General features: G+C 43.0%; 1 protein-coding gene across 3 annotated transcripts; it reads right to left on the minus strand.

Moving 5' to 3' along the window:
• Positions 1 to 362: 362 nt before the first annotated feature.
• Positions 363 to 26,025, minus strand: skic8 (SKI8 subunit of superkiller complex). 3 transcript variants are annotated; one of them, XM_055934898.1, is made up of 11 exons: positions 25,909 to 25,993; positions 25,672 to 25,718; positions 11,981 to 12,008; positions 11,727 to 11,832; positions 11,466 to 11,638; positions 10,321 to 10,469; positions 6,010 to 6,103; positions 5,390 to 5,483; positions 2,223 to 2,315; positions 1,792 to 1,870; positions 363 to 864 (listed from the first exon to the last, which is right to left on the minus strand). In XM_055934898.1, the coding sequence occupies exons 2-11, from the start codon at positions 25,681 to 25,683 to the stop codon at positions 775 to 777; spliced, it is 918 nt and encodes a 305-aa protein (XP_055790873.1). In that variant the 5' UTR covers positions 25,684 to 25,718; positions 25,909 to 25,993; the 3' UTR covers positions 363 to 774. The 3 variants fall into 3 exon arrangements, with proteins under 3 accessions (XP_055790873.1, XP_055790874.1, XP_055790872.1); XM_055934899.1 differs by having other exon boundaries at positions 25,895 to 25,949; XM_055934897.1 differs by lacking the exon at positions 25,672 to 25,718 and having other exon boundaries at positions 25,909 to 26,025.
• Positions 26,026 to 27,342: the final 1,317 nt, after the last annotated feature.

The raw sequence follows: 27,342 nt of genomic DNA on the forward strand, positions 1-27,342 counted from the left end.
ACGATGGGCATGGCAAAGTGCAAATGTGTCCATTACGTTGCACAGTTTTCTTAAAACACTATGGAATAGGAATTCATTCTATATGCAGTACTGATTTTTGGGCACAGGATGGAGCACTGGTTTGCAAGACCTTCTTGAGCATGTAATGTAATAGGATAACTAACTGTAGCCTTGGTGCCAGCCTGAGATGGAAGTTCATGCGGATTGAAATGTGTGCTTCCTCACATTTCACAGAAATCCGGTGTACAGTAATTGTTTGTGGAAACATCTGCTGTATTTAGATTTACTGCAAATGTTGAAAAGTTAAATGAATAAATAATGCACCGGCAGGAAAGAATATTAACTCAAATTAGTTGGGAAAATAAAAATACAAAAAATCCTTTATTTTGAGTACAACAAAAGGAGGGCAAGGTACAGTGAAGTGCAAAATAATCAACGACATTGAACCTCCCACAATCATTTTTGATTGCAGTTTAGCTCTGGCTCAGTGGAGCAACCATGGGCAGTTCTGACTGAGCTAGGCCATAGGTGCATCTCAATAGTCTAAATGGACTTCCTCTCCTCACCTTCCATCTCCATGAGAAGGAGCAGGGCTTGTGAATGTGAATTTTCAAATCAGTGCAGATGAGAGGAAGGAGAGCAAGTCAGAATATTGAGCTGCACCATAAGTAGGATGAGCCAGGCAAGATAAGCTGTGGTACTCTTACTAGAGCGCCAGTATTCAGGCTGCCTGGTCTGCAGCTGGGAGAGGTGGTAGGAATGAGAGCTGATACATCACATGGGACAATCATAGATATGGATGGCCCGGTCATCTCCAACAGATACGATCTTAGAACCTGTGCCGTTGTATTTCACACTCCACACCTAGGGGGAAAAAAAGCAGACGGCAAGACTTGAACAACATGCAAGGCAGCAGTTAAGTGTAAAAACAGTGGCAGAATTGGAAAAACACACCATGTCCCTTAAAATACTCTAGGCATTTCAAAACCAGTTCAGAATGCAGGTGTACTACCGCACCATCAAATGTATTTAGACAAGTTTTCAGATCTTACTATTCTGTAAAAAAAAAAAGAAAAAAAAAAGCATCCTTTGAAATGATAATATGATGGGACAACCAAGGGATGTTCTTTCATCAATAATCCATTCGACCTCTGAAAAGCAAGAAGAGCTCCTCTGTCTATTGTGACCAGTCGGAACGAGAGATACTGCTACAAAAGAGAGATGATTTTAATCAGCTGCTTTTGTCCATATCATTCCCTTGACTTCCTAGCAGCTTTCATTCAGACAGAGGCTAAAAATGGAAAGCAGACCAGACACTCAACTGCCTCTGATCTCTCCTCAGAGCAATGTCTGTAAATGTGTAGCTTTCTTCCAGAGATGATTAAGCCTCCCTACAGGCGTCTGCAGTGGAGATCTAACGACAGCTCGGATTATTCAGTCTGCCAACGCTGAGACATAACAGAAAGACAGGAGGGGGCATAGTAGGACAACAGCCACATCAATTCCCATATTATTTTGAGTGGCCAGCCACAATAACACCAAAGGGGGCAAGAGATGAGTGTACTGTATTGTATATGGCTGTTAGACCCAATAATATTATTAATCCCTTCCCTCATTTTCTTTCTTTTGTGATCAGACTGTAGGTGAAAATAATATGGCGGATTAAGGCTTTGAGTCCTGTTCACCTAATCCATAATACGATCGAGCATGCACTTTATGGATTGTAAAACGAGAAGTGCTTTCTAAACAAAATGTTCCATTAGCCGTTGGGAGTTGACTGAATGTTCTCACCTGGTCCTGATGGTCGAAGAATGTGTTGACACACACCCTGGAGCTGGCGTCCCAAACCTTTACACTCTTGTCTGAGGAACTGAGAGGAGCAAAGACAAAAGTAATTTTGTCATCCCAAAGATTCATAACACTTCTTGGCGTCACACCTGTCATTTGTAGTCTGTAGACTCTAGCCCTTAAAATCTGAATGTGCGTGAAAAAAAAAATGGAAAAAAAACTTGTTGGAACATTTTGGAAATAGGACCTCTTCCTTCTCCCATCACTGATTTTACATAACTGGAATGGTGAAAGAAATGCGAGTGACAATCGTTTTATGGTCTTTGAATTAGACTTTGGCACCTGCCATTATTAAATCACATCAAATATGATCTAGGAACTTACTATTAAAAACCAAAACAGTTACTGACTTAAGACAAGCACACACACTTTACCTGGACACAAAATGCGTGTCGTCAGGGGAGAAAGCTACGTTGAGGACCCAGGACGCGTGGCCACTCAGAGTGCCTGCCAACTTGGCATGCTGCCTGTAAAACAACATTTTCCAAGTGTTAATAAAATACATACACTACATGACCAAAAGTATGTGGACATGTGCTCGTCGAACATCTCATTCCAAATCATATGGAGTTGGTCCCCCCTTTGCTGCTATAACAGCCTCCACCCTTCTGGGAAGAATTTACTCTAAATCAGTGGTATTCATTGCGCGGCCCGAATGAGCCCTTAATTTGCGGCTCACGGTAATTTTCCTATTTCCCATTCATAATACATAAATGATACAATTTCAATTCAATTTGTTTAATGCAGGCCTGAATCACTTAATTTAATGAATATATATATTGTACTCTGGACAGCAGATAGATGGCAGTATAGCGCAGCTGTTGAACAGAAAGGCTGAAATAGAACGCAACTGCTCAACTACAGCCACACACATCAGTTTGCTACTAGCTAATTTTGCAGTCTGGTTGACATGGATCGATTTATTGTCAAAAAGAAACTCTATTGACAATAAAATGAGGGAAGAGCCAGAGAACAACATGACAGCTATGAACAAACAACCACCAGGGAGAACCTGGAAAATCAAGAAGATGCCAGCGGGGAAATGTAGCTAGCCCACGTGGCTCCGGTGGCTAAGAGAAGGATATGGTCGAGTCAAGAAAACAAAGTTCCAAGAGAAATGGACAGACAAGTAATTTTTTTGTAACGCACGATGGGACCAGCTCTAGGAAGTGTCTTGGTAGTTGTAAACTTCTTCCATTTAAGAATGATGGACACCACTGTGTTCTTGGGGACCGTCAATGCTGCAGAAATGTTTTGGTACCCTTCCCCAGATCTGTGCTTCGTTCGAAACAATCCTGTCTTGTTTTTGCGCTTCGTTTTTGCTCTGAAATGCACTATCAACTGTGGGACCTTATATAGACAGGTGTGTGCCTTTCCATCAATTGAATTTACCACAGGTGGACTCCAATCAAGTTGTAGAAACATCAAGGGTGATCAATGGAAACTGAATACTTATGTAAATAAGGTATGTTTCTTTATTTGAAATAAATTTGCAAACATGTCTAAAAACCCGTTTTCGCTTCTTCATTATGAGGTATTGTGTGTGGATTGATGAGGGAAAAAATTTATTTGACCTATTTTAGAATAAGGCTGTAACATAAAATGTGGAAAAAGTGAAGGGGTCTGAATACTTTCCGATGCACTGTATAGTGTATACACTGGCACCACCTGTAGCTTTTGGGTGAATTTTGGTGATTATCTGGGTCTAGGGTTAAAAGGGTATATTACAAAACTTTTGAATTTTACCATTAAACTACCGGAATTTGTGACTTTCAACGTTGTGGGAATTTTATCAGGTGACATCTAGTGGCCTTGTTGGGCCCTTCAGATTTCCACCGGTGTCTAATTATCTCATAAAATATGGGCCTCCTGGGTGGCGTAGTGGTCTAGGGCTAGCTGTGCCACCAGAGACTCTGGGTTCGCGCCCAGGCTCTGTCGCAGCCGGCCGCGACCGGGAGGGCCATGGGGCAACGCACAATTGGCCTAGCGTCGTCCGGGTTAGGCCGGTAGGGATATCCGTCTCATCGCGCACTAGCGACTCCTGTGGCGGGCCGGGCGCAGTGCACGCTAACCAGGTCGCCAGGTGCACAGTGTTTCCTCCGACACATTGGTGCGGCTGGCTTCCGTGTTGGATGCGCGCCGTGTTAACTTCTTATGGCTGCAGGGGCAGTATTGAGTAGCTTGGATGAAAGGTGCCCAAAGTAAACGGCCTGCTCCTCAGTCCCAGTTACTAATATATTAATATTATTATTAGTATTGGATAGAAACCACTCTGACGTTTCTAAAACCGTTTGAATTATGTCTGTGAGTATAACAGAACTCATATGGCAGGCAAAAACCTGAGAAAAAATCCAAACAGGAAGTGAAAATTCTGAGGCTGGTCGAGTTTCAACCAAGATCCCATTGAAATCACAGCGAGATATGAATGAGTATTCACTTCCTACGGCTTTGTTTTAAATTTGGCGCCCTGCATTTTCACTGGCTGTTGTCATATCATCCGTTACCGGGATTGCAGCCATAAGAAGTTAAGAAGCAGTGCGGCTTGGTTGAGTTGTGTTTCGGAGGACGCATTGGCTTTTGACCTTCGTCTCTCCCGAGGCCGTACGGGAGTTGTAGCGATGAGACAAGATAGTAACTACTAACAATTGGATACCACGAAATTGGGGAGATAAGGGGGTAAAATTCAACCAAAAAAAAAGTAAATATTTTAAAATAGAATAACAAAGTTATAAATTATCATCAATTTAGCGTATACCATTGGTGTTTAATGAGGGTTTCCACATATTTATAAATTTATTTTACTATGTTTTTGTTGTCAGTGTTTTTGCTCCAAACTGGTGGCAGTTGTGGAAAAAGTTGGAATAGTAAATTGAAAATAATGCCATTGTTGATTATATGCTTTTTTCATTAATTAGGCTATTTTATCTTGAACCATTTCATTAAATTAGGCTATTTTATCTTGAACCATATGGTCTAGCCACTAGAAACTTATAGACAATATAACAAAATAAAGATACTAACTTTTTTATGTATAAATGTACTTGTAAGTCGCTCTGGATAAGAGCGTCTGCTAAATGACTTAAATGTAAATGTAAATGAACAAAAGGTTACCAAAGATTGCCATATTACCGGTAGCTTTGCAACCATATGTGTCAGTTAATACTTTTTTTCAAATAATTACATGTTTTCCAAAAAAGGAGCGTGATAGCAACAGCAACACCCACTGTTGAGGTCTGAAAAGATCTGACAGACTTTGGGGTGATTTTAGGGTGAGCCATCACTGGAAGTCAGCGTGGACCTGTGCGACATAATGTAATTTGACATTTCAATTGGATCTCAAAGAGAACCACCAAGATTTTGAAAGTTGTTTCAAATATATCCCCAATATTCAATTCATGGATACATTGCCTTGAACACAAAGCAATACAGCCATGCATTTTTTACTTGTTTGGAACAGTCTGTAGGATTCTTATTCTACACCACAATAGCCTAAAATGAGAGCAGGCGAGTCAGATGGCCATTAACTCCCCAGTGAACTTACACGTCATAAATCTTGATGTAGCCATCATCTGAGGCTGTGACTAAGAGCTGTGAGTCTGGAGAGAACGTCAGCGATCTGATAGGCATGGCGTGACCTACAGAGAGGGGGAGACAGCATGCTCGATTAAAACACACACAGCTTGTCTTCAGTGCTGACAATTCGTGAGAGCTATACCCCTTCAATATGAAGACGCATGACATTGTCCATTGTTGATTGAGTCACATAGCAGCCAGTGAAATGTTTTACTAACCAGGTTTCCATCCAACCTTTTTATGAGAGTAAAGTACTTAACAAATGTTGACGATCTTTTTGTGCCGGTAAAATTAATTTATGCGAGAAATGACCAAAACACCTTTATGTGCAAATATTGATATAATAACCATAGGCGTAAACTTGTAATCACGCAATGGTATATTATCCCACTACGACCCAGGAAAGCATTAAGTTTAATAGGCTACAGATTAAATAAATTGTAATGAACTTCACTGGGTGTTGAAAGTGCACAGTGATGTGCTTGATGCTGCTTTCCAATAAATAACAAGGGTCTTATTCTGGTGACATGACGACTGGTGCTTGGCTGTGGGAGAAAGTGGTTGAGGGACAGAGGCCAGAGAATGTACCTTCCAGCGTATGGAGTAGTTTCCCAGTGGCAATGTCAAAGATGTTAATGATTCCATCTATAGCTCCACTGGCCAAGTACTTTCCATCTGGACTCTGGAAAAAAGATAGGAAAAAATACAATTCAAGTATTTCTGATAGTTATAAAGCTTGTTTTGAGCAGTTGTATTTGAACGTTTAACTAGATGTTATTGATGTAATCATGGGGGAAATGTGGGATAAAAACTATGCACCACTGCGAGCTGAAGAAGTGAATTCATTAAAAATCGGGAACATTTGATAGTTGCAGCACTGACAATTCTTTAAAGGCTGTGGCTCCGACTTTTCTCAACCTTTCTTCCCGAGCACTAAAGGTCCCGAAGCTTCTGCGCATGTTTCTTTACCTCTACTATACACACATTTGTTGTGTCCTTTCCTTCACATTTCGCACTGTCAATCGTGACTGATAGTTTTACCGGTGAAATAACTATGAAGCATCTCTATACCAACCATTTGATCTCAGTCTCAATATGGATTTAGATCAAGTTATAGTGTCGTTTCGAAGTAGTTGAATGATGTAAAGTGAGCAAAATTCAGAGCAGATGGTGTTAAACTGTAGCTAGCCTACCGGTGTATTCTCATCGACAGGGCTGTAGTAGAGCAGGTAGAGAGAGTCAAGTTCCTTGATGTCCACATGACCCAAACACACGGCCCGGTATGGCAACTCCTCGGCATCCGACCGCAAGGTGCTTCAGATGGTAGTGCGTACGGCCCAGCACATCACCGGGGCCAAGCTTCCTGCAATCCAACACCTCTATACCAGGCAGTGTCAGAGGCCCTAAAAATTGTCAGACTCCAGTCACCCTAGTCAGACTGTTCTCTCTGCTACCGCACGGCAAGCAGTATCAGGCACCAAGTCTAGGTCCAAAAGGCTCCTTAACAGTTTCTAACACCAAGCCATAAGACTGCTGAACAGCTAATCAAATGGCTACATTAACTATTTGCATTGACCCCCCCCCTTTTATGCTGCTAGTCACCTTACCTCTACCTACATGTACATATTACCTCAATTACCGCGAAAAATGTGGGATCTCTTTTACTGTAACATACTACGCTATTATATTCAGTTCTGTTATGTAGAATATTATGATCTTGCAGACATTGATTCAGCTTTGATCTAACTTTATTAAACAAGCACCATTTGCCAGAGTAGCCTGTTCCCTACTACTTAAAGTAGAGCATAAACACGCGCAGAACATGATCCGCACATGTGCATAAGCTTCGGGCCCTTCAGGGCTCTGAAAAAAAGGTCAGAGAAAAGTAAGATCAGCAGCAACTCAGTTCTTTAAAATGTTAGGTTACTTGTGTAACCCTGGTTTTATGGGATAAGCAAGGTGGGTCACAAGCTTGAAGTATCCAATTACAGTGTCAGAGACACAGGTAAAGTGGCGAATGAAGTGAGTCCCTCTCCTTCATAAAGGGAGCCACTCGCCCGCCAACTGGTTATTCTCGAGCGTGCCTCTTCCTTGCGCTCTTGCAAGCAGAGAAAAGCAGTGACAGCTCACTTGTATTCTCATAGAACCGGGGTTACTCAAGTAACCCAAACATTAGGAACACCTGCTCTTTCCATGACAGACTGACTTGTTAGTGAGAGAGACACCTTTCCACAGAGGGGCCATATTAGTGTGTAGCAAACTGTTCGGACGCTACAGAGAGAAGTTGGCAGATCTGCTGTAATGTCCCAAGATGATTTTTTTTGGGGGGGGGGGGTCATAGAGCAAAACGGAGAACACCATCGTGTTCGTGAGAGTCATCTTTCCATAGAGGGGTCATAATAGTTTGGACGCTACAGACGTTTTCACGATTAAACCGATTTTCGTGACGTCTCATTCTCTGACAAACACCACTCTAGCTCTGCCACCTTTCACTGTTGATGCGTCGGAACCGTGGGAAGCGGTTGATAATTATTTTATGTTCTGGGCATTTTTTTCCAGTCCCACAAATTGCCCCCAGCAAAAAAACACCTATGCCAAGCCCTCATTCTGTCACTCAGAAACTTACTGCAGTGTCTGCCTGCCAGCTGTAAATCTTTGCCAGTGGGTGTGCGTAGGCTACCTGCCCCTCCCTTCTGAAGCATAGCTTACTATAGCCTACTGACAATGTGAATGTTAAGTGTAATTCAGAAGAGATGTTTAAAGAAGAATGGATTGACTTTTTCAATACTAGTTAAGGATACTAAAGTCATCACGTTTCACATTGGATTTATTAACTTCAAAAAAAGGTAAGATGTGTTTTTAATTCTAGAGCTGCTCTGCAAACAAACTTGTTAGATAGCTAGCTAACATTTTCACTGGTTCAACGTTAAACCAACTGGGAAGTTCAAAGACATTCAAAGTTCCATAGAAGCTGCTCCTCTGTGGGTATAATTCAGTGGGCCTAACTCAGATAATACATGTCATAAGAAGATACCCAGAGCTTCAAGGCACGCTTCCTCCATCCTCTCTCTAAAAATGGCCATTGATTATCGCACCCGACACTGACTGTCAAAGCTGACGTGCATACCTATATAATGTAGGTGCATGACGTAATGACACCACGTAAAATTTTGCGCTACACTTGCAACACAGCATTCCTAACCCACAATGCCTGCTGTGTGGATCAGTCAACAAGCAGTCAGCAAGTCCAGCAGTGATTTGAAAGAGTAAGAACATTTCAGCGAGACAACTCAAAGGCGAAATCCATTAACGCCAAGATAATGGGATTCATTGCCCTTTACAATCAACTGTTCTCTGTCGTGGGTGATGTTGGCATTCGCCGACTGGTCGAGCACCGGTACACACTACCAAGTGCGCTATTTTTCAGATGTTGCCCTACCAGAGTTACACAGTAATAGCGTCACTGCTATTAGCTTCACGACTGACATTTGGACCAGCGATATCAGCCCCATGAGCATGCTGAGTCTGACAGCACAGTGGGTCGTTGAGGATTGCATGCTCATGATTGTGCTGGTTGTCATACCGCTTCTGCCATTTCAATGGCATTTGAGAACATGTTTGAAACATGAACACACTCCTAGCTCTATTCAAACAACTGACTGGAGAAATAAGCTCATCAACTGCGCCTGCAGCAGACGTGATACCCTCGGTCATGGCATTGAAACGCCTGCTCGACAAAACTACCAACACAGGCTGTGAACAAGCGATTCGGTGGTATTCACTCTTTACTGTGTCGCCACCATGCTATGTACAAGGACCGCTACTTCGATGCAGACAAAAACAAGGTTTATGTGGAATGTTACATACACAGCTGGACAAGATGGAAACGGACACACTGACAGTGGGCACCGAGGAAGAGAGGCCTCGGACAGAGCTGAAACTTCACTGCTTGACATGTATGATGAAATCCTGGTTGATAACGAAACGACAAGTAGGTGAAATAAATGGCTTTTGATTATGTTTTACTGGTAATGGCAACATAAGTAAATGCCAACAAAATAACTTTTTGGTCAGTATGGTGTGTGTGTGTGTGTGTGTGTGTACTATTTAACTGTATGAGAATGCTTAAAAGGCCTCTAAAATTTTTAATATGTCGGTATCGTTTTTTTGGCAAGGAAAATATTGAATATCGGTATTGGCCAAAAATGTCATATTGGTGCATCACTACAAACGACAGGAGCTAATGTCCTACATACATCAGCATTACCCTCACGGTTTGCCTGAGAACGGTTCAGTAGGAAGACAGGAATCTAGTCGTTCTGAGGAGAGCTTTTAGTGAACACAGTCATTTCCTCAAAGTTGCGAGAATGACCAGTTGGCGGGAGAGTGGCTCTCTTTATGTAAGAGAGGGGCTCACCTCATTTGCCACACGCCCTGTCCAACAGATGCTGTGTGATTGGATACTTCAAGCTTGTGACCCGCCCTAAGGCGTATCCCCATAAGTGACACACCGAAACAAGTATTAGAAATATAACTGCGTTCCCAGAGATGTTCTATACTCAAGTCAACATCACTAATAACGACCAGCCTGTGTTGGGTGTAGTGCATTTACAGAGATGCACATTAAGTCATTTTCACAAATTGCTCTCCCAGAGTGCAAATGGAGAGCCCTTATGCTAATTGTATGTGTGTATGGTGTTAATATTTTAAAAAGGCCCAGTGCTGTCAAAATAGATGTTCCTGTTTTATGTTGTTAAACTAGCGAACACTGTAAAAGTGTGAAGAATGTGTGTGTGTGTGGGGGTCCGAAAACATGTATTTTGAATGAACACTTGTTCCACTGTAATAATCAGTAAAATGTCCCACAATAAACATCATTCAATCTTGATTGTATCTTACGTAGGCTATACTCAGTATGAATTTCCCTCTGGTGTCCAAAGAGTACTCCTTCTTGCCGCTTTCAACCCCAAAGATGTTGACCTTTCCAAGATGGCTTCCTGTGGCAATATATTTGGAGTCTGGGGAGAAGGCTACTGTCCATGCATCAACTGGAATGAGACAAAATACCCTTCATTACATTACTGAATACAGAAAACCACAGACAGAAAACATAAGGGTGACATTGAAGCCCACAGAAGTAAAAGCCAGGACACTTCTGCGCTACTTTGTTTCTCAGCTGTTCTATTGGAACGATGAGGTTAACAGAATAAAGGTGTAACCCTGGGTAAAAATACTTTAAGGTACTTTTTGGGGGTATCTGTACTGTATTATTTATATTTTGGAAAACTTTTACTTCACTACATTCCTTAAGAAAATAATGTAGTTTTTACTCCATACATTTTCTCTGACACCCAAAAGTACTCGTTACATTTTAAATGCTTAGCAGGACAGAAAAATTGTCCAATTCACACACTTAAAAAGAGACCATCCCTGGTTATCCCTACTGCCTGATCTGGTGAACTCACTAAACACACATTTTATTTGGGAAAGGGGATACATAGTCAGTTGTACAACTGAATGCGTTCAACTGAAATGTGTCTACCGCATTTAACCCAACCCCTCAATCAGAGAGAGGAGCGGAGGGCTGCAACCACTGGTGAACAGACACAGGGTTAGTCAGCTCAGCAGGCTTTATAACCAATTTATTAGTTCTAACTCCTATGGCTCTGGCCTGAACTACAATTAGTCAACAACTAAAACAAATCATACACAACTGCAGAGGGGAATATGTCTTGTGTCAATAGCTTTGGCTGCAAGTTTGTCGGTCGTGGTCACTCAGTTGAGCCATGTGAGCCTTGTACAGGGTGGCAGCTTGACAAAACCTGACCCTATGAACCACATTTGAGCATAGTACTTCAACTTCAATGTTGAAGATCATGGTTGGGGTCAATCCCAAATCATGAAAAAATAACTGAATGGGCTTTTTCAATTCATGGAGTTTACATTAATTTCCTGAATGAAAATCGCATTGTCCCCAGCCTTTGCTGCTACACATGCCCTCGCCAGACATAATGTGGCTGAAAAGCCACCAGACAATGTCCTACCTGGGCCCGCATCCATGGACTTGATCTGCTTGCCGAACTCAAGGTCCCAGAGGCGTATGTGGGCATCCAGCGAGCTGGAGGCTGCTATGGCTCCGTTGGGACTGACGTCCACTGAGACTATACCCAGCTGGTGGCCCTCCAGGGTCCACTGCAGCTCCAGCTTTTCGTCTGACCTGAGTGGCAAGAGAGAGAACAGAGCAGTCAACTTAGTGTAGACCGACCGTACTGGCTCAATTCAATTCAAAATATGCAGTGTATTACCATTTCCAGACTTTCACCATGTCGTCCAGAGAGCCAGTGACTATTGTCTCCAATCCATCCCGCTCACTTCTACCCCACGCAGCAGTCCAGATGGCATCGTCGTGGGCTGTGGGCAAACACACATATTAGACACACCAAAAATGGAATTACAAGGTGTCAAATGACATTCCATTTAAAGGAAAATAGTCATTTCAATATGTAATGAGTCTGTAACAGGGGGGTTAATATTGAGGATGAGTAAAGACAAAACTCACCATGTTCTTGCTTGAACAGAATACTGTACTGGAAAGAAAATAAATTGTTATTGAATCACGCACAGGTAGCTTTCACAACTCATTATGTGATTACCTTACATGGCTTCCCCCTACCTGAAACAGAATCTGGGTTTACAGGAGACATTGAATATGGCGATTCCATTCACCAGCTTAAAAATACACTCAGTACTTAAAAAATAATGGAGTTTCGCTAAGCAACTATTGTCCTTACTTCCAGTATGTTCTTCAAAAACAAGGTCTAAATCCACCGCCAATAAAATCACTCATTACTGCCAATACTGATCCAGCTGCAGCAAAGGTCCGATTTTATCCAGAGAGGAAGAGGCAAAGCCAAAATAAGCCCAATGCGTTTCTATAGCCTTCACGCTTTTGGGACAACAACTCATTGTCAGGGCGGAGACATGAGCATCAACACATATATACATGCAGGCATATGCAGTACCAGTCAGAAGTTGACACCTACTCATTCCAGGGTTTTTCTTTATTTTTACTATTTTCTTCATCGTAAAATAATAGTGAAGACATCAAAACTATGAAACAACTCATATGGAATCACGTAGTAACCAAAAAAAGAATAAGTGTTGAATCAAAATACATTTTATATTTGAGATTCTTCAAAGTAGCCACCCTTAACAGCTTTGCGCACACTTGGCATTCTCTCAACCAGCTTCATGAGGTCGTCACCTGGAATGCATTTCAATTAACAGGTGTGCCTTGTACCGTGTCTTTTTAAATTATTTTAAAAATGTAACCTTTATTTAACTAGGCAAGTCAGTTAAGAACAAATTCTTAATTACAATGACGGCCTACCGGGGAACAGTGGGTTAACTGCCTTGTTCAGGGGCAGAACGACAGATTTTTACCTTGTCAGCTCGGGAATTCGATCAAGCAACCTTTCGGTTACTGGCGTAATGCTCTAACCACTGTGTTTGACTGTTATTTTGGAAAAAAATTACATACCACATTCAATTATTACGCAATTAAATTAATCATATAACAGTTAATTAAGTAGTAATCTGGGGCACCACGGGAAAAGCTATTTAACAAGTAACAAGTCCTGACTAAACAAGATATTTCTCTCTTACGTCAGTCAATTAATTAATTCTTATTTATCTTCAGTCTCATTCGGAATGTTGCGAAACTCTTGGATATCTGCATGAACCCTAGCATAAATGATGAATCTACGATATACAAATGGGTTAATTATTGATTTACTAACTAACTACACATAATTACATAAACACAAACAGAATAGCTTGCACATTGATTACTACACAATGCAATGAAAAGTCCCTAGTGGACAAAACTGATATGACAGCTTGTTACACAAAATGCCGGATTCAAAACAGAGGGAAAGGGAGAGACAGGAATTCCATCAACGTACATACAGCTGATAACTATGCTCATGGAAATGCGAATACTTTGCTAATGAACGGCCGCTCTTTCGAAATAATTGCAATGTACATATTTACGTGTGTATGTCTTTGCTGTCTCTCCGTTTAAAACGCTCGATCCATCTACGGGGAGTAATTCGACAGAAAGTCGAGAACGGATCTTCCAGAGGAAGTTTTCGTTAGAATGGATCTTTGAACGTACCACCCGGTGGTTCTCGGTCAAGTTTACCAGACTAAAGTACTTAAACAGCTGCAGACTGAATGTTCCTGTGTAGTCATCTTCTTCTTAGTTTCTAACCATTTCAACGTGCAGCCACTCTCCACGTTTTTCTGGTCTCATAGTCTGACCATTTATGACAACCGGTTCAACACAGTCCGCCTGCTTGATCTCTAGTCTTGTAGTTTTCTTAACCATCTGTACCGTATTCAGCTGGCGCTGCACGTAACTGGTCTATAGAGTTCTTTAGCGGGTCCTTCTAAACACTTGGGGGAAAAGGCCGTTCCATTATGTTTGGCATAATGTTTGTGCTCACATGGGCGTGGTTACGGAATGGATAAACTTTACATGAAAACCATTTTCTCATTTAGAAGGCCAAGATCACATTCCACCTCACAAATAGTTTAATATTTAATCCTACAAGTTCCACAACATTTGGATGTAAACCTGATAACTGGGAAATATATACACAGAGATACATTTATGTTGTTATACCGTCCTTAATGAGATCCCAAAACAACAACTGAGCTGACAATTGTTCTTTATGTACCCACGGACCCTTCCAAATGTTTGGATTACAGAAATATATTTTGATGTTACCATACTGCAACTCTCGCTCTGTTGTAACAAAGGGATTTTTAACTTCCATTTCTGCAGAGTGGGAGAGAGTGTTTTCAGTATTTACAACAGTCATGAAACGGCCAACTTCACCCCTCTGCGGGAGAGAGAGGGCGCTGTGCTGACAAACTGCCTGGGAGCTCCTCAGTGGTGAAACTCCTCCTCCTTCAATCAGTGGTGAACCAGGTGGAACAAATCTTCCAGGCAAGTCTGGGCGTGCCAGCACCTGGTTCTGCTGTTGTCTTTAGACCGCAGTGAAAGGAGCATTTATAAAACCACAAGACCAAGGAAACTTCATCTTTGTGATCAAGGTGACTGTGCAAGTCCAAGCCCTCCACAAAACTGTGAAAGACAGCCGGTAAGCGCCATATTGGCCATGTTTTGATAGACTGACTTAAGCAGTGCACTGCTAATGATACTCTGGAAAACACAGACTTAACTCTTAACTTTGATAGGACTTTTGCAGTGGTATTTATAACTTCAAATGTTGTTTGTGGGGTATAAAGTAAGAAGAGCCAAATTCATTGTTGATAGAACTTGTTTGAAATGGTTAAAAGTAATTTAAACTTTGTAGAAATCTTAGTAAACCAAGTTCTTAATTCAGTAACAAATGCATAGTCTGGAAAATATTTGGCTAAAAGATGTAGGATTTGTCTGCTTAACTGCTGATTAGAAAATAAGTGTGGTTTTTTGCTACTAGAGGTATTTTGAATGTGTTTGGCTAAAATGCAAATTTGGATAAAAGTGTACTGATTCTGCTCATTTGATTAAAAATGGTGGGTTTCTATTTTGGGGAAACATTTGCTTAACAGTGGAAACCTTGTATTTGATAATGGCAGAAATGTGTTTCTGAGGTGGATGTGGATAATTTTGTGTATTTAATTAGGCTGTCAACTCAAATAATCACTTGTATTTGTCATCTCTTTTTTGAGGTTTTTCACCTGTTTACTGCCAACCAAAGAATGGTAAATAAAAGACAAACAACTGATTCTATGGCTGTTTATTGAGTGAAATCCAGTTAAAATCTTCACGTGGAGGGATTGTCCTTTTCAAGTGGGGAATTGCACAAGAAAGAGGTCAAAACTTGGCAGTGAAAAACCGTGGCTCAAGACTGGAAAAGGACCAGAAAAGTGACCACACGTGTCCAGAGAAATGAGGAAAGACTGTTCCCGCCTGCTGCTGTGATTGAAATGGCTGATTCATTACTGGTGGAGCAGCTAAAGACCGCAAGGACATCAGCGAAGCGTCAGTTTTCCCGTCTGGCCAATAATGTGCTACGGATGCATACAATGATGTCAGAAGAGGAGCTCAGAGACAATTTTAGGAAGCTCACTGCAGAAGCTGGCAAAGTCCTGGAAGCCAACGATGATGTAGAGGGGCAATGTATTGAAGAAAGCTCTGATGCAGAGGAGTTGAGCGAGCAGCAGAAGTCTGACTTGGTCAAAACAGCCAATGACTGTGAGAAAAAACTGCAAGAGCTAAAGGACCTCATACAAAAGACATTGTGGGTCAATTTCGGGGAATATGAACTGACACAAGCAATTACAACAGCAGAGTCGCAAGCAGAAAACGTGGGAGCTGTGGACCCAAGTAAAAACCCAGATGCATATCTCTTCATGATCGGACAACTAGAGAAACTTGTGAAGGCTGCGAAAGAGGTGCATAAACATTGGAAGTGCTGGGCCCCCCCTGCAGAGCAACAACATTTCCAGAGTCGTATCAAAGACCTTGAAACTATCCTGCCAAATCTCACAATAAGACAAGCAGACTTTACAGGGGCACACGTTAGAGGAGAAACCAGCAGATTGAGTACTACTTCAAACAGTTCTGTGGCCACACCAGCAATTAAATTAAAGCCTGCTTCCCTCCCAAAGTTTTCTGGCATCCGCCGAGAGTTTCACCGGTGGAAAAAAGACTGGGAAGCGCTCCAGATGCAGGGAGAACCTACTGGATCCAGAGAGGTTAAAAAGTTCCAACTTCTCGACAGTGTGGATGAGAAGACCATACGAGACCTTCACCTGACAACTTACACAACTGCTGAGGAGGTTTTCCGGGTCTTGGAGAACCGCTTTGGAAATAAGACAACTATAGCCCTTGAGATAGTAGAAGAGCTCCAAAGACTCCAAGCAGTTAAAGGTAACCAGCCCAGGAGGATTGTTGAGCTCATCCAATCAGTAGAAAAAGCCCTGGTCGATCTGAACGAGCTTGGCAAGACCGGTGCTATAAAGAACCCTCTTGTAACAAAGACAATAGAGAGTAAACTTCCTGATGGCCTGAAGAAGGAATGGCTTCTTCATGTAGCTGGCAAAGGTGATGAAGCTGAAGAAGACAAGCGATTTGACTACCTCCACAAGTTTCTTCAAGGTCAAGAAGCCATCTATGAGAAGCTGGACCAACTGAGAGAGGAGGAACCAAAACCGAAATCTGAACCTCGGCAAGCTCGAACCAGAACCTCCACCCAACTAAGCAACCAGGCTCAAGGATGTGTGGTCTGCGGAGACGGCAAGCATAAGAAAAGGCTATATTTCTGCCAAAAGTTTCGCACGCTTAAGCTGTCAGAGAAAATAGATGCTGTCAGGAAGCTGGGAGCCTGCAAAAGATGCCTGGAGATTCACAAGGAAGGTGACTATTGTAAATCAGAGTTTCTGTGCAGGAGGCCAGACTGCATAGAACAGCGTGCTGCAGAACACCACTATTACCTCTGCCCTAGAGCTGGTACATCCAAAGGGAATGTCGTCCAGAGGTCCAATAACAGCAAAGTGGGAGGTGACACAAGAGAGCGCTATACCCAAGCCCAAGAAGAGTTCATTAAAAGTCTCTCACCTGAACTTGCAGAGAAGTGTTGCGATGCCTTTTGCAACACTATAGCCAGAACCTCTCTGGTGTCCAACCAACCTAGTCTTCTAGCAGAGAATGGAATAGTGGAGTGGCCAGTCATCATGATGCTCTTAGAGGTCACGGCCAATGCAGGACAAAAAGTTGGGACTTTGATCGACCTGGCATCGGATACAAACTATATAACTCATGATGCAGCTGAGAGTTTGAACCTTAGAAGTGAAGCCATAACCCTTGTTGTCCATGGTGTGGGAGGAATGAAAGTTCAAGTCACCACAAAACGGTACCTCCTAAAGATCCGGGTCCGCACAGAGCAAGGCAATGTCAGATCCCACCAACTCCTCTGCTATGGTTTGGACAGCATTGCAGAGATTCACAAACATGTGACAGCCAAAAGACTCCAAAAATTCTTTCCAGATGTCCCCCAAAATGAACTTGTTAGACCAAGACAGATACAGCTTTTGATAAGCCATAAGGAAGGGCGACTGGTCCCACAGAAAATACGCACCGTTGGGGACCTTGTACTATGGGATGGGCCATTGGGAAAGACAATTGCAGGGACACACCCTGGTCTGTTTGAAGAGGCTACAGTTACAGCACACCAGTCCAGAGCGCACTTCGCCAGATCCATGAGAACAGCAGCATTGATGTATGAAGAACATATCTGCGCCAAACCTACCATCAAGTCTTCTTATTCTGCTATTTCCACTCGGGATTTTATTGAGTGGTGGAGATGGGATAGCATTGGCGCCCCTTGCACCCCAAAATGTGGAGGATGTCGCTGCGGCAGTTGTCAACTTGGTGGCAAAGAAATGACTCTGGCCGAAGAAAGGGAGCTGGAAGTTGTTAAGGGTGGCCTGACTTATGTTGGTGCTGATGACCACAGTGATAGTCCACACTGGCATGCAAGGTATCCATGGCTCATTGACCCATCTACATTGCCAAACAACATAAAAGCAGTGGAGGCAACCTTTCTCAGAACAGAGAGACAGCTCGCCAAAGAACCGCAGTGGAAAAAAGCCTATGGTGCTCAAGTCCACGAAATGGTTGACCGCCGGGCTGCAAGAAAGCTGACCAAAGAGGATCTAACCAACTGGAATGGACCTGTCTGGTATAGTAGTCATCTTATCGCACCCAACCCCCTCCCTGTTACAACTCCGGTAAGACTTGTCTGGAACAGCAGTCAGAAGTACAAAGGCCAAAGTCTGAATGACCTTCTGATGAAAGGCCCTGACGTTCTCAATCCGATTCGAGCTGTCCTCCTCAAGTTCCGCCAAGGCTCCTACGCCGCTTTAGGAGACGTCAGAAAAATGTACAATTCTGTGTGGCTCAAGGAGAGGGAAGTCCATCTACACCGGTTCTTGTGGCGGGATTCAGAGGGCGATGAGGTGGAACAATACGCCATAACCAGAGTGAATATCGGGGACAAGCCAGCAGGGTGCATAGCACAACTGGCCATGAGGGAGACGGCTAACCTGCCTCAATTCAGCCACCTCACAGATGAATGCCAAGTATTACATGAGCACAGCTACGTCGATAACATCTTGACATCCCACAACTGCCGTGAAAAACTCGAAGTCATCACAAAGAATGTGGAGCTGATTCTAAAAGCAGGAGGGTTTGCACTGAAGCCTTGGGTCTTCTCAGGCCAAAATAAAGGAGAAAGAGAAAAGGCATCACCAAATATTGTTGTCCTGCCAAATCAGCTTAAGGAGGAAGACAACAAGGCGCTCGGTCTCGGCTACATTGTGGATGAAGACATGTTGCATTTCATGGTGAGGGTCAACTTCTCCAGGCGGAAGAAAAAGATGAGACTTGGGCAAGACTTACTACTAGAAGAAGTACGAGCACAGACACCAGACCCGCTGACAAGACGTGAACTGCTGAGTCAAGTTGCTGGTTTGTACGACCCAGTTGGCCTGACAACGCCATCAAAGCAAAGAGGGGCTATCTTGGTCCGAAGGGCATTCCAAGAGGCAAAATCAAAGTACAGCATGGTCAAGGACACATGGGACCTTCCCCTGTCGGATGAGCTCCGCAAAGATGCAATTGGAATTTTTGAGGAGTACGTCCAGCTAAGCAAAGTAATGTTCCCAAGAGCTCTTACTCCACCAAAGGCAACAACTGAACCAGTCGCTGTCACTTTTTCAGATGGCAGTGAAAGCTCCTATGGTGCTGTCCTCTACCTGCGGTGGAACTGCAACAAACAATTAACAATTCGACTAGTGGAGTCAAAAGCAAAGCTGACACCACTAGACCAGAAGGGGGATGCAGTCAAAGCAGAACTTTGCGGTGCAGTCTTTGCAAGCCGCCTGAAAAAGTACTTTGAACAGCATACCCAGATCCAGATAAAAAGGTGGTACCATTTGTTAGACAGTCAGACTGTTCTTGGAGCTATCCAGCGAGAAAGCTATGGATTTCAGACTTTCTTCGCTAATAGAATTGGAGAGATCCAAGAGAGCACACGGCTACAGGACTGGTGGTGGATCCCTGGACCACTCAACATAGCCGACATTATCACTCGAGGAGCTGGGCCAAAGGAACTTGATGCCCATTCAGAGTGGCAGCAAGGGCCAGAGTTTCTATATCTTCCAGAGAGCGAGTGGCCAATTATGTCGTCAAAAGATGTGTCTGTGACAGCTCGAGAGAGCATTAACAATATGCAAAAGAAGTCATTTGTGGCAGCACTCACCAGAGCCCAAGCGAGAAGAAGTCTTCCAAGTCTGGTGGGACGATTTCCTGCTGGTGCAGCTGTCCTAAACTTGGTGGATGAGAGGCGCTTTAGTAGCCTAAAGTGTCTAGTCAAGACTGTTGCTTTGATCTGGAGAGCCGCCAAAAAGTTTAGATCTGCAACAAAATCCATTGAGACCCCAAAGTGGGAGGCGATTCCCACAAAAGGAGTTATCACCGCCACAGAACGTCAAGAGGCAATAAGAGACATCTATCTTGCTGCTCAAGAGGGGGTGACGTTCCCAACTACCACTACGGACCGCTTGGTTGTGTACAGAGAGCCAGAATCTGGGTTACTAGTCTGCGGTGGGAGAATCCATGGCTTCAGGGAGGATGGCGCTGCAGTTCCCCTTCTGCCTTTCAATGCATGGGTCTCTACTTTATTGGCACGGGAGGCGCACGATGAAGGTCATGAAGGTGTGGCTGCAACCCTGCTGAAAATGAGGAGGAAAGCCTGGGTCATCCAAGGAAGAAAAATTTCCCAAAAAGTAGTGGATAACTGCCTTTTCTGCAAAAAGTCAAGAGCAAGAAGGTGCGAACAGGTAATGGCTGACTTACCTGCTGAAAGAGCCACACCTGCAGCTCCGTTCGAGTTCACTACAGTCGACCTCTTCGGACCGTACCTTGTCAAAGATGACATCAAGAAACGGGTCTCAATGAAAGTGTGGGGTGTCGTCTTCAGCTGTATGGCCAGCAGGGCAATTCATGCAGACCTGGTCAACACAATGTCGACAGAGAGCTTCTTGATGGCTTACCAACGCTTTACTGCAATTAGAGGGCACCCAAGAAAGATCTGGTCCGACCCGGGGACAAACTTCATTGGCGCCAAACCTGTCCTAAGAGAGCTTTACCAGTTCCTGGATGCTCAGAATAGAACTTCAATAGAAGAGATGTCGGCTCAAAAAGGTAACAAATGGGAGTGGACAATTCACCCTGCTGACTCACCTCACCGCGATGGGGCTGCTGAAGCCGCTGTTTGCATTCTCAAGAAGGCACTGCAGAGCCTGGGCAACAACACAGGCCTTAGCTACAGCGAGCTTCAGACAACACTACAACTTGCTGCAAACCTTGCCAACGAATGCCCAATAGATGCCAGGGTGCAGAGCCATGAAGAAAGCGTGCAGTATGTGTCACCCAACACACTTCTCCTGGGCTGGGCCTCTCCAAGCGGTGAGATCAGAACATTTGACTTTGCGAACTACCCTTACAAGAGACTCAGAGAGATGCAGAACCAGGTCAGCAAATTCTGGAGGTCTTGGAGCCAGCTTGCCGGCCCAAACTTATTTCTGAGAAGTAAATGGCACACTTCATATCGCAACGTTGATGTCGGAGATAATGTCTGGTTGTGTGACCAAAATGCAGTGAGGGGCCAATTCAAGCTAGGACGGGTGATGAGCGTTAATCCAGATGCTAAGAGCATTGTTCGAGACGTGAACGTCAAAGTGGTCCAAAGCTCCTGCCTTCCTGTCACAAAACCCGCACTAAACCGGCCATCGGCCAAAGTCCTGAAAGAAGCTACGCAAACCACAGTCCTGCACAGAGATGTTCGACGCCTGGTTGTCTTGCTACCAGTTGAGGATCAAACTCGGAGCTGACCGGCAGTATGTAGGTGCTGATTTGCAATCTTTCCATCGGTTACCGTGGAAAGATTGAGTGGGAGGTGTGCTGACAAACTGCCTGGGAGCTCCTCAGTGGTGAAACTCCTCCTCCTTCAATCAGTGGTGAACCAGGTGGAACAAATCTTCCAGGCAAGTCTGGGCGTGCCAGCACCTGGTTCTGCTGTTGTCTTTAGACCGCAGTGAAAGGAGCATTTATAAAACCACAAGACCAAGGAAACTTCATCTTTGTGATCAAGGTGACTGTGCAAGTCCAAGCCCTCCACAAAACTGTGAAAGACAGCCGGTAAGCGCCATATTGGCCATGTTTTGATAGACTGACTTAAGCAGTGCACTGCTAATGATACTCTGGAAAACACAGACTTAACTCTTAACTTTGATAGGACTTTTGCAGTGGTATTTATAACTTCAAATGTTGTTTGTGGGGTATAAAGTAAGAAGAGCCAAATTCATTGTTGATAGAACTTGTTTGAAATGGTTAAAAGTAATTTAAACTTTGTAGAAATCTTAGTAAACCAAGTTCTTAATTCAGTAACAAATGCATAGTCTGGAAAATATTTGGCTAAAAGATGTAGGATTTGTCTGCTTAACTGCTGATTAGAAAATAAGTGTGGTTTTTTGCTACTAGAGGTATTTTGAATGTGTTTGGCTAAAATGCAAATTTGGATAAAAGTGTACTGATTCTGCTCATTTGATTAAAAATGGTGGGTTTCTATTTTGGGGAAACATTTGCTTAACAGTGGAAACCTTGTATTTGATAATGGCAGAAATGTGTTTCTGAGGTGGATGTGGATAATTTTGTGTATTTAATTAGGCTGTCAACTCAAATAATCACTTGTATTTGTCATCTCTTTTTTGAGGTTTTTCACCTGTTTACTGCCAACCAAAGAATGGTAAATAAAAGACAAACTGATTCTATGGCTGTTTATTGAGTGAAATCCAGTTAAAATCTTCACGTGGAGGGATTGTCCTTTTCAAGTGGGGAATTGCACAAGAAAGAGGTCAACTTGACAGGCGCTGTAGAGCGGACCTACTGTAACCCGAATCTTCAGATCTTCACTGGAGTCATGACACTTGTTAAAAGTTATTGTGGAATTTCTTTCCTTCTTAATGCGTTTGAGCCAATCAGTTGTGTTGTGACAAGGTAGTGGTAGTATACAGAAGATAGCCCTATTTGGTAAAATACCAAGTCCATATTATGGCAAGAATAGCTCAAATAAGCAAAGAGCAAAGAGAAACAGTACATCACTACTACATGAAGGTCAGACAATACGGAAAATTAAGAACTTCGAAACTTTCTGAGTAGGCAACATTTCTGGGACCTTTTATTTCTGCTCATGAAACCAACATTTCACATGTTGCGTTCATATTTTTGTTCAGTGTAGCTTCTTCCGGTTTGATGCAGTCCAAGACAGGCACTACATAATCATATTTTATGGTGAATAACCTAGCTATGGCAGCTATTAGTCTACTAGAGAGTAAGTCGGCTTGTTTGGTTGCCATTTCTCCCTCCCTGGTCCCCATGTCACGCGCTCACAGTAGGGCCAATCCCCGTCTGCTAGAGCTGCACCTCTCTCCCTCTCAGGCTTTAACAGCGCTGGTTAATAAAAAGTAGCTTAAAATTACTTTTCTGCTGCTTCCCTTACTTGGATCGGATTAGACCATGTCTAGCTCTGACCAGGTCAATATGTAACGAGACTAGTTGTATTTGGGTCTGCTCGGAACGGGTCTCTATATTTAAAAAAATATATACAGTATATCACATATGTGAGTACACCCCTCACATTTGTAAATATTGGAGTACATCTTTTCATGTGACAACACTGAAGAAATGACACTTTGCTACAATGTAAAGTAGTGAGTGTACAGCTTGTATAACAGTGTAAATTTGCTGTCCCCTCAAAATAACTCACACAGCCATTAATGTCAAAACCGCTGGCAACAAAAGTGAGTACACCCCTAAGTGAAAATGTCCAAATTGGGCCCAAAGTGTCAATATTTTGTGTGGCTACCATCATTTTCCAGCACTGCCTTAACCCTCTTGGGCATGGAGTTCACCAGAGCTTCACAGGTTGCCACTGGAGTCCTCTTCCACTCCTCCATGACGACATCACGGAGCTGGTGGATGTTAGAGACCTTGCACTCCTCCACCTTCCGTTTGAGGATGCCCCACAGATGCTCAATAGGGTTTAGGTCTGGAGACATGCTTGGCCAGTCCATCACCTTTACCCTCAGCTTCTTTAGCAAGGCAGTGGTGGTCTTGGAGGTAGGGAGGGGGGGGAATCATGCTCTGCTTCAGTATGTCACAGTACATGTTGGCATTCATGGTTCCCTCAATGAACTGTAGCTCCCCAGTGCCGGCAGCACTCATGCAGCCCCAGACCATGACACTCCCACCACCATGCTTGACTGTAGGCAAGACATACTTGTCTTTGTACTCCTCACACGCTTGAAACCATCTGAACCAAATAAGTTTATCTTGGTCTCATCAGACCACAGGACATGGTTCCAGTAATCCATGTCCTTAGTCTGCTTGTGTTCAGCAAACTGTTTGCGGGCTTTCTTGTGCATCATCTTTAGAAGAGGCTTCCTTCTGGGATGACAGCCATGCAGACCAATTTGATGCAGTGTACGACGTATGGTCTGAGCACTGACAGGCTGACCCCCCACCCCTTCAACCTCTGCAGCAATGCTGGCAGCACTCATACTTCTATTTCCCAAAGACAACCTCTGGATATGACGCCGAGCACGTGCACTCAACTTCTTTGGTCGACCATGGCGAGGCCTGTTCTGAGTGGAACCTGTCCAGTTAAACCGCTGTATGGTCTTGGTCACCGTGCTGCAGCTCAGTTTCAGGGTCTTGGCAATCTTCTTATAGCCCAGGCCATCTTTATGTAGAGCAACAATTATTTTTTTCAGATCCTCAGAGAGTTCTTTTCCATGAGGTGCCATGTTGAACTTCCAGTGACCAGTCAGTATGAGGGAGTGTGAGAGCGATGACACCAAATTTAACACACCTGCTCCCCATTCACACCTGAGACCTTGTAACACTAACGAGTCACATGACACCGGGGAGGGAAAAGCTGTACACTCACTACTTTACATTATAGCAAAGTGTAATTTCTTCAGTGTTGTCACATGAAAAGTGATACTCAAATATTTACAAAAATGTGAGGGGTGTACTCACTTTTGTGATATACTGTATATTTAGGCATATCAGGTTTGAGTGGGAATGCCCCAGGTTCATTTCAGAACGGATCCAAAACTCTTATCCTCAGCATCTTTCAGGCGGAGATAACATTCCAATTAGTCAATGGGTATCGTTGGAATGCAAGCCGCATATCCTGAGTGCCTGCTGTTGTAGAATTTGAAACTGATCACCACACAGCCCCAATACCCCGACAGTCATACAGGAAGGATACTGGCCTTGTCACTGCATCTATCCCAGAATTGTGCAGCTACCTGGACAGCTAACCTCCATTAAATGGTATTATGGCAGCCATATTGGATTTTGGACACCATATTGGATTTAAGGCTAAATCCATGGTGGTCCTAAAGAGAATCTGTGGTGGCCCTTGACCCAATTACAAGAGTATGGGCCAAAGATACAAAATCGTTCAAGGAACCTTGGACACAAATTCAGATGTCAGAGCCCACTGTGGCTAGATTATACTAGCCACAACAATAAAAACATGTAACTGTATGCATCTTTGTCAGATAGGATGATACAGCACTGAATGAAAGCAAATTTGACTTGGAAAGTTGTCTATTACATTAGCTACCAAAAAGTAAAGCTTACATTCTTCATAAATATTCAATGACTTTTGCACAACCATCCATTTCATAAATGGACGACATTAGGGATGTGAAAAAACATTGATGTGTTTTGTTCTACCTCGGGTAAGGGGTATCTCACTAGCCTATTTTGACATTATTAAACTTGGAAATGCTGGTGAATGGCTGCTTCATGTGCTTAAAATGAAAACCACCATATTCAAAGTCTTCTGTAAATTCAGATTTTGGTTCACCCCCAGAGACTTACTGAGAGAATGAATGAACCTGACTGAATGTCTGAAACAGACACATTCATGTTGATTTCAGCACGCCTGTATGTTTTTTACTCGCAAGATTAGCCAAGCAGCTAACTGTTAGCTAGCTACCTAAAACAACAGAACATTACAGACCTAGGAAGTAACGTTAGCTAACTTAGCAACCTACTAACCTTGTCTTTGGCTAACGTTAGCTAATTATTTCACTTACTTGAGTGCTCATGGCTGTTCGTTAAATCTTGCAAGTAGTTTTACGTCCTGAAAGTCAAATAATTCACATAACGTTAGCTAAGTAAAGTTAGCTAGCTAAATAGCTAGTTCTCTATCTGGCAAAGCTAGCTAACGTTATAGCTACTCCAGAAATGCAGAAAAAAATATAATAAATTAGAACACCTGGATATTGCTGAAAGATGCATATTAATTAGTGATGTTACGTTTGATACTGTACCTCCAAGGCAAGCGTCGAAATCACGAAGCAACCAACTTCGAAGCGCTGTTCTTCTTCTTCGGTGGGGTTTATCGGCGGTTGGTATCCAACGTTATGGTGCATTACCGCCACGTACTGTACTGGAGTGTGGGCCAGAGTCAGGTAGAAACTAAATCTTACCTGCCAGCCCCGATGCTCTTAAAAAATTAAAATAAATATTTGAGACAATATCTAATGACGTTCTACTCAATATACTCTTTAAACTAATTTGCTGTGTCCCCCTTTTTTAAACCACGTGGCAAAATGCGATATCCCACTACCACTACCACTACCACTACTCCTCCTTCTTCTTTAGGGGGTAGTGAAATATCTTTGGAGGTAAATTAGTGACAAGTATACAAGCACATAAAGTATGATTTGAACCAATTATGTACCAAAGATATCTTAAATCGTTATATATATACACACACACACTACTGCTCAAAAGTTTGGGGTCACTTAGAAATGTCCTTGTTTTTGAAAGAAAAGCATTTTTTTTGTCCATTTTTAAAATAACATCAAATTGATCAGAAATACAGTGTAGACATTGTTAATGTTGTAATTGACTATTGTAGATGGGAACGGCAGATTTTTTTTTAATGGAATATCTACATAGGTGTACAGAGGCCCATTATCAGCAACCATCACTCCTGTGTTCCAATGGCACGTTGTGTTAGCTAATCCAAGTTTATCGTTTTAAAAGGCTAATTGATCATTTGAAAATCCTTTTGCAATTATGTCAGCATAGCTGAAAACTGTTGTCCTGATTAAAGAAGCAATAAAACTGGCCTTCTTTAGACTAGTTGAGTATCTGAAGCATCAGCATTTGTGGGTTCGATTACAGGCTCAAAATGGCCAGAAACAAATAACTTTCTTCTGAAACTCGTCAGTCTATTCTTGTTCTGAGAAATGAAGGCTATTCAATGGGAAAAATTGCCAAGAAACTGAAGATCTGGTGCAACGCTGCAACGCTACTCCCTTCACAGAACAGCACAAACTGTCTCTAACCAGAATAGAAAGAGGAGTGGGAGGCCCCGGTGCACAACTGAGCAAGAGGACAAGTACATTAGTGTCTAGTTTGAGAGACAGACGCCTCACAAGTCCTGAACTGGCAGCTTCATTAAATAGTACCCGCAAAACACGAGTTTCAACGTCAACAGTGAAGAGGCAACTCCGGGATGCTGGCCTTCTAGGGAGAGTTGCAAAGAAAAATACATATATCAGACTGGCCAATAAAAGATTAAGATTGGCAAAAGAGCACAGACACTAGACAGAGATATGGCTTCTTCTTGCCCGTGTTTCTTGGCCCCTTCTTCTTATTGGTGTCCTTTAGTAGTGGTTTCTTTGCAGCAATTCGACCATGAAGGCCTAATTCACTCAGTCTCCTCTTAATAGTTGATGTTGACATGTGTCTGT

The sequence above is a fragment of the Salvelinus fontinalis genome, chromosome 9 (genome assembly GCF_029448725.1).
Source record: "Salvelinus fontinalis isolate EN_2023a chromosome 9, ASM2944872v1, whole genome shotgun sequence".
NCBI classification, from domain to species: Eukaryota; Metazoa; Chordata; class Actinopteri; order Salmoniformes; family Salmonidae; genus Salvelinus; species Salvelinus fontinalis.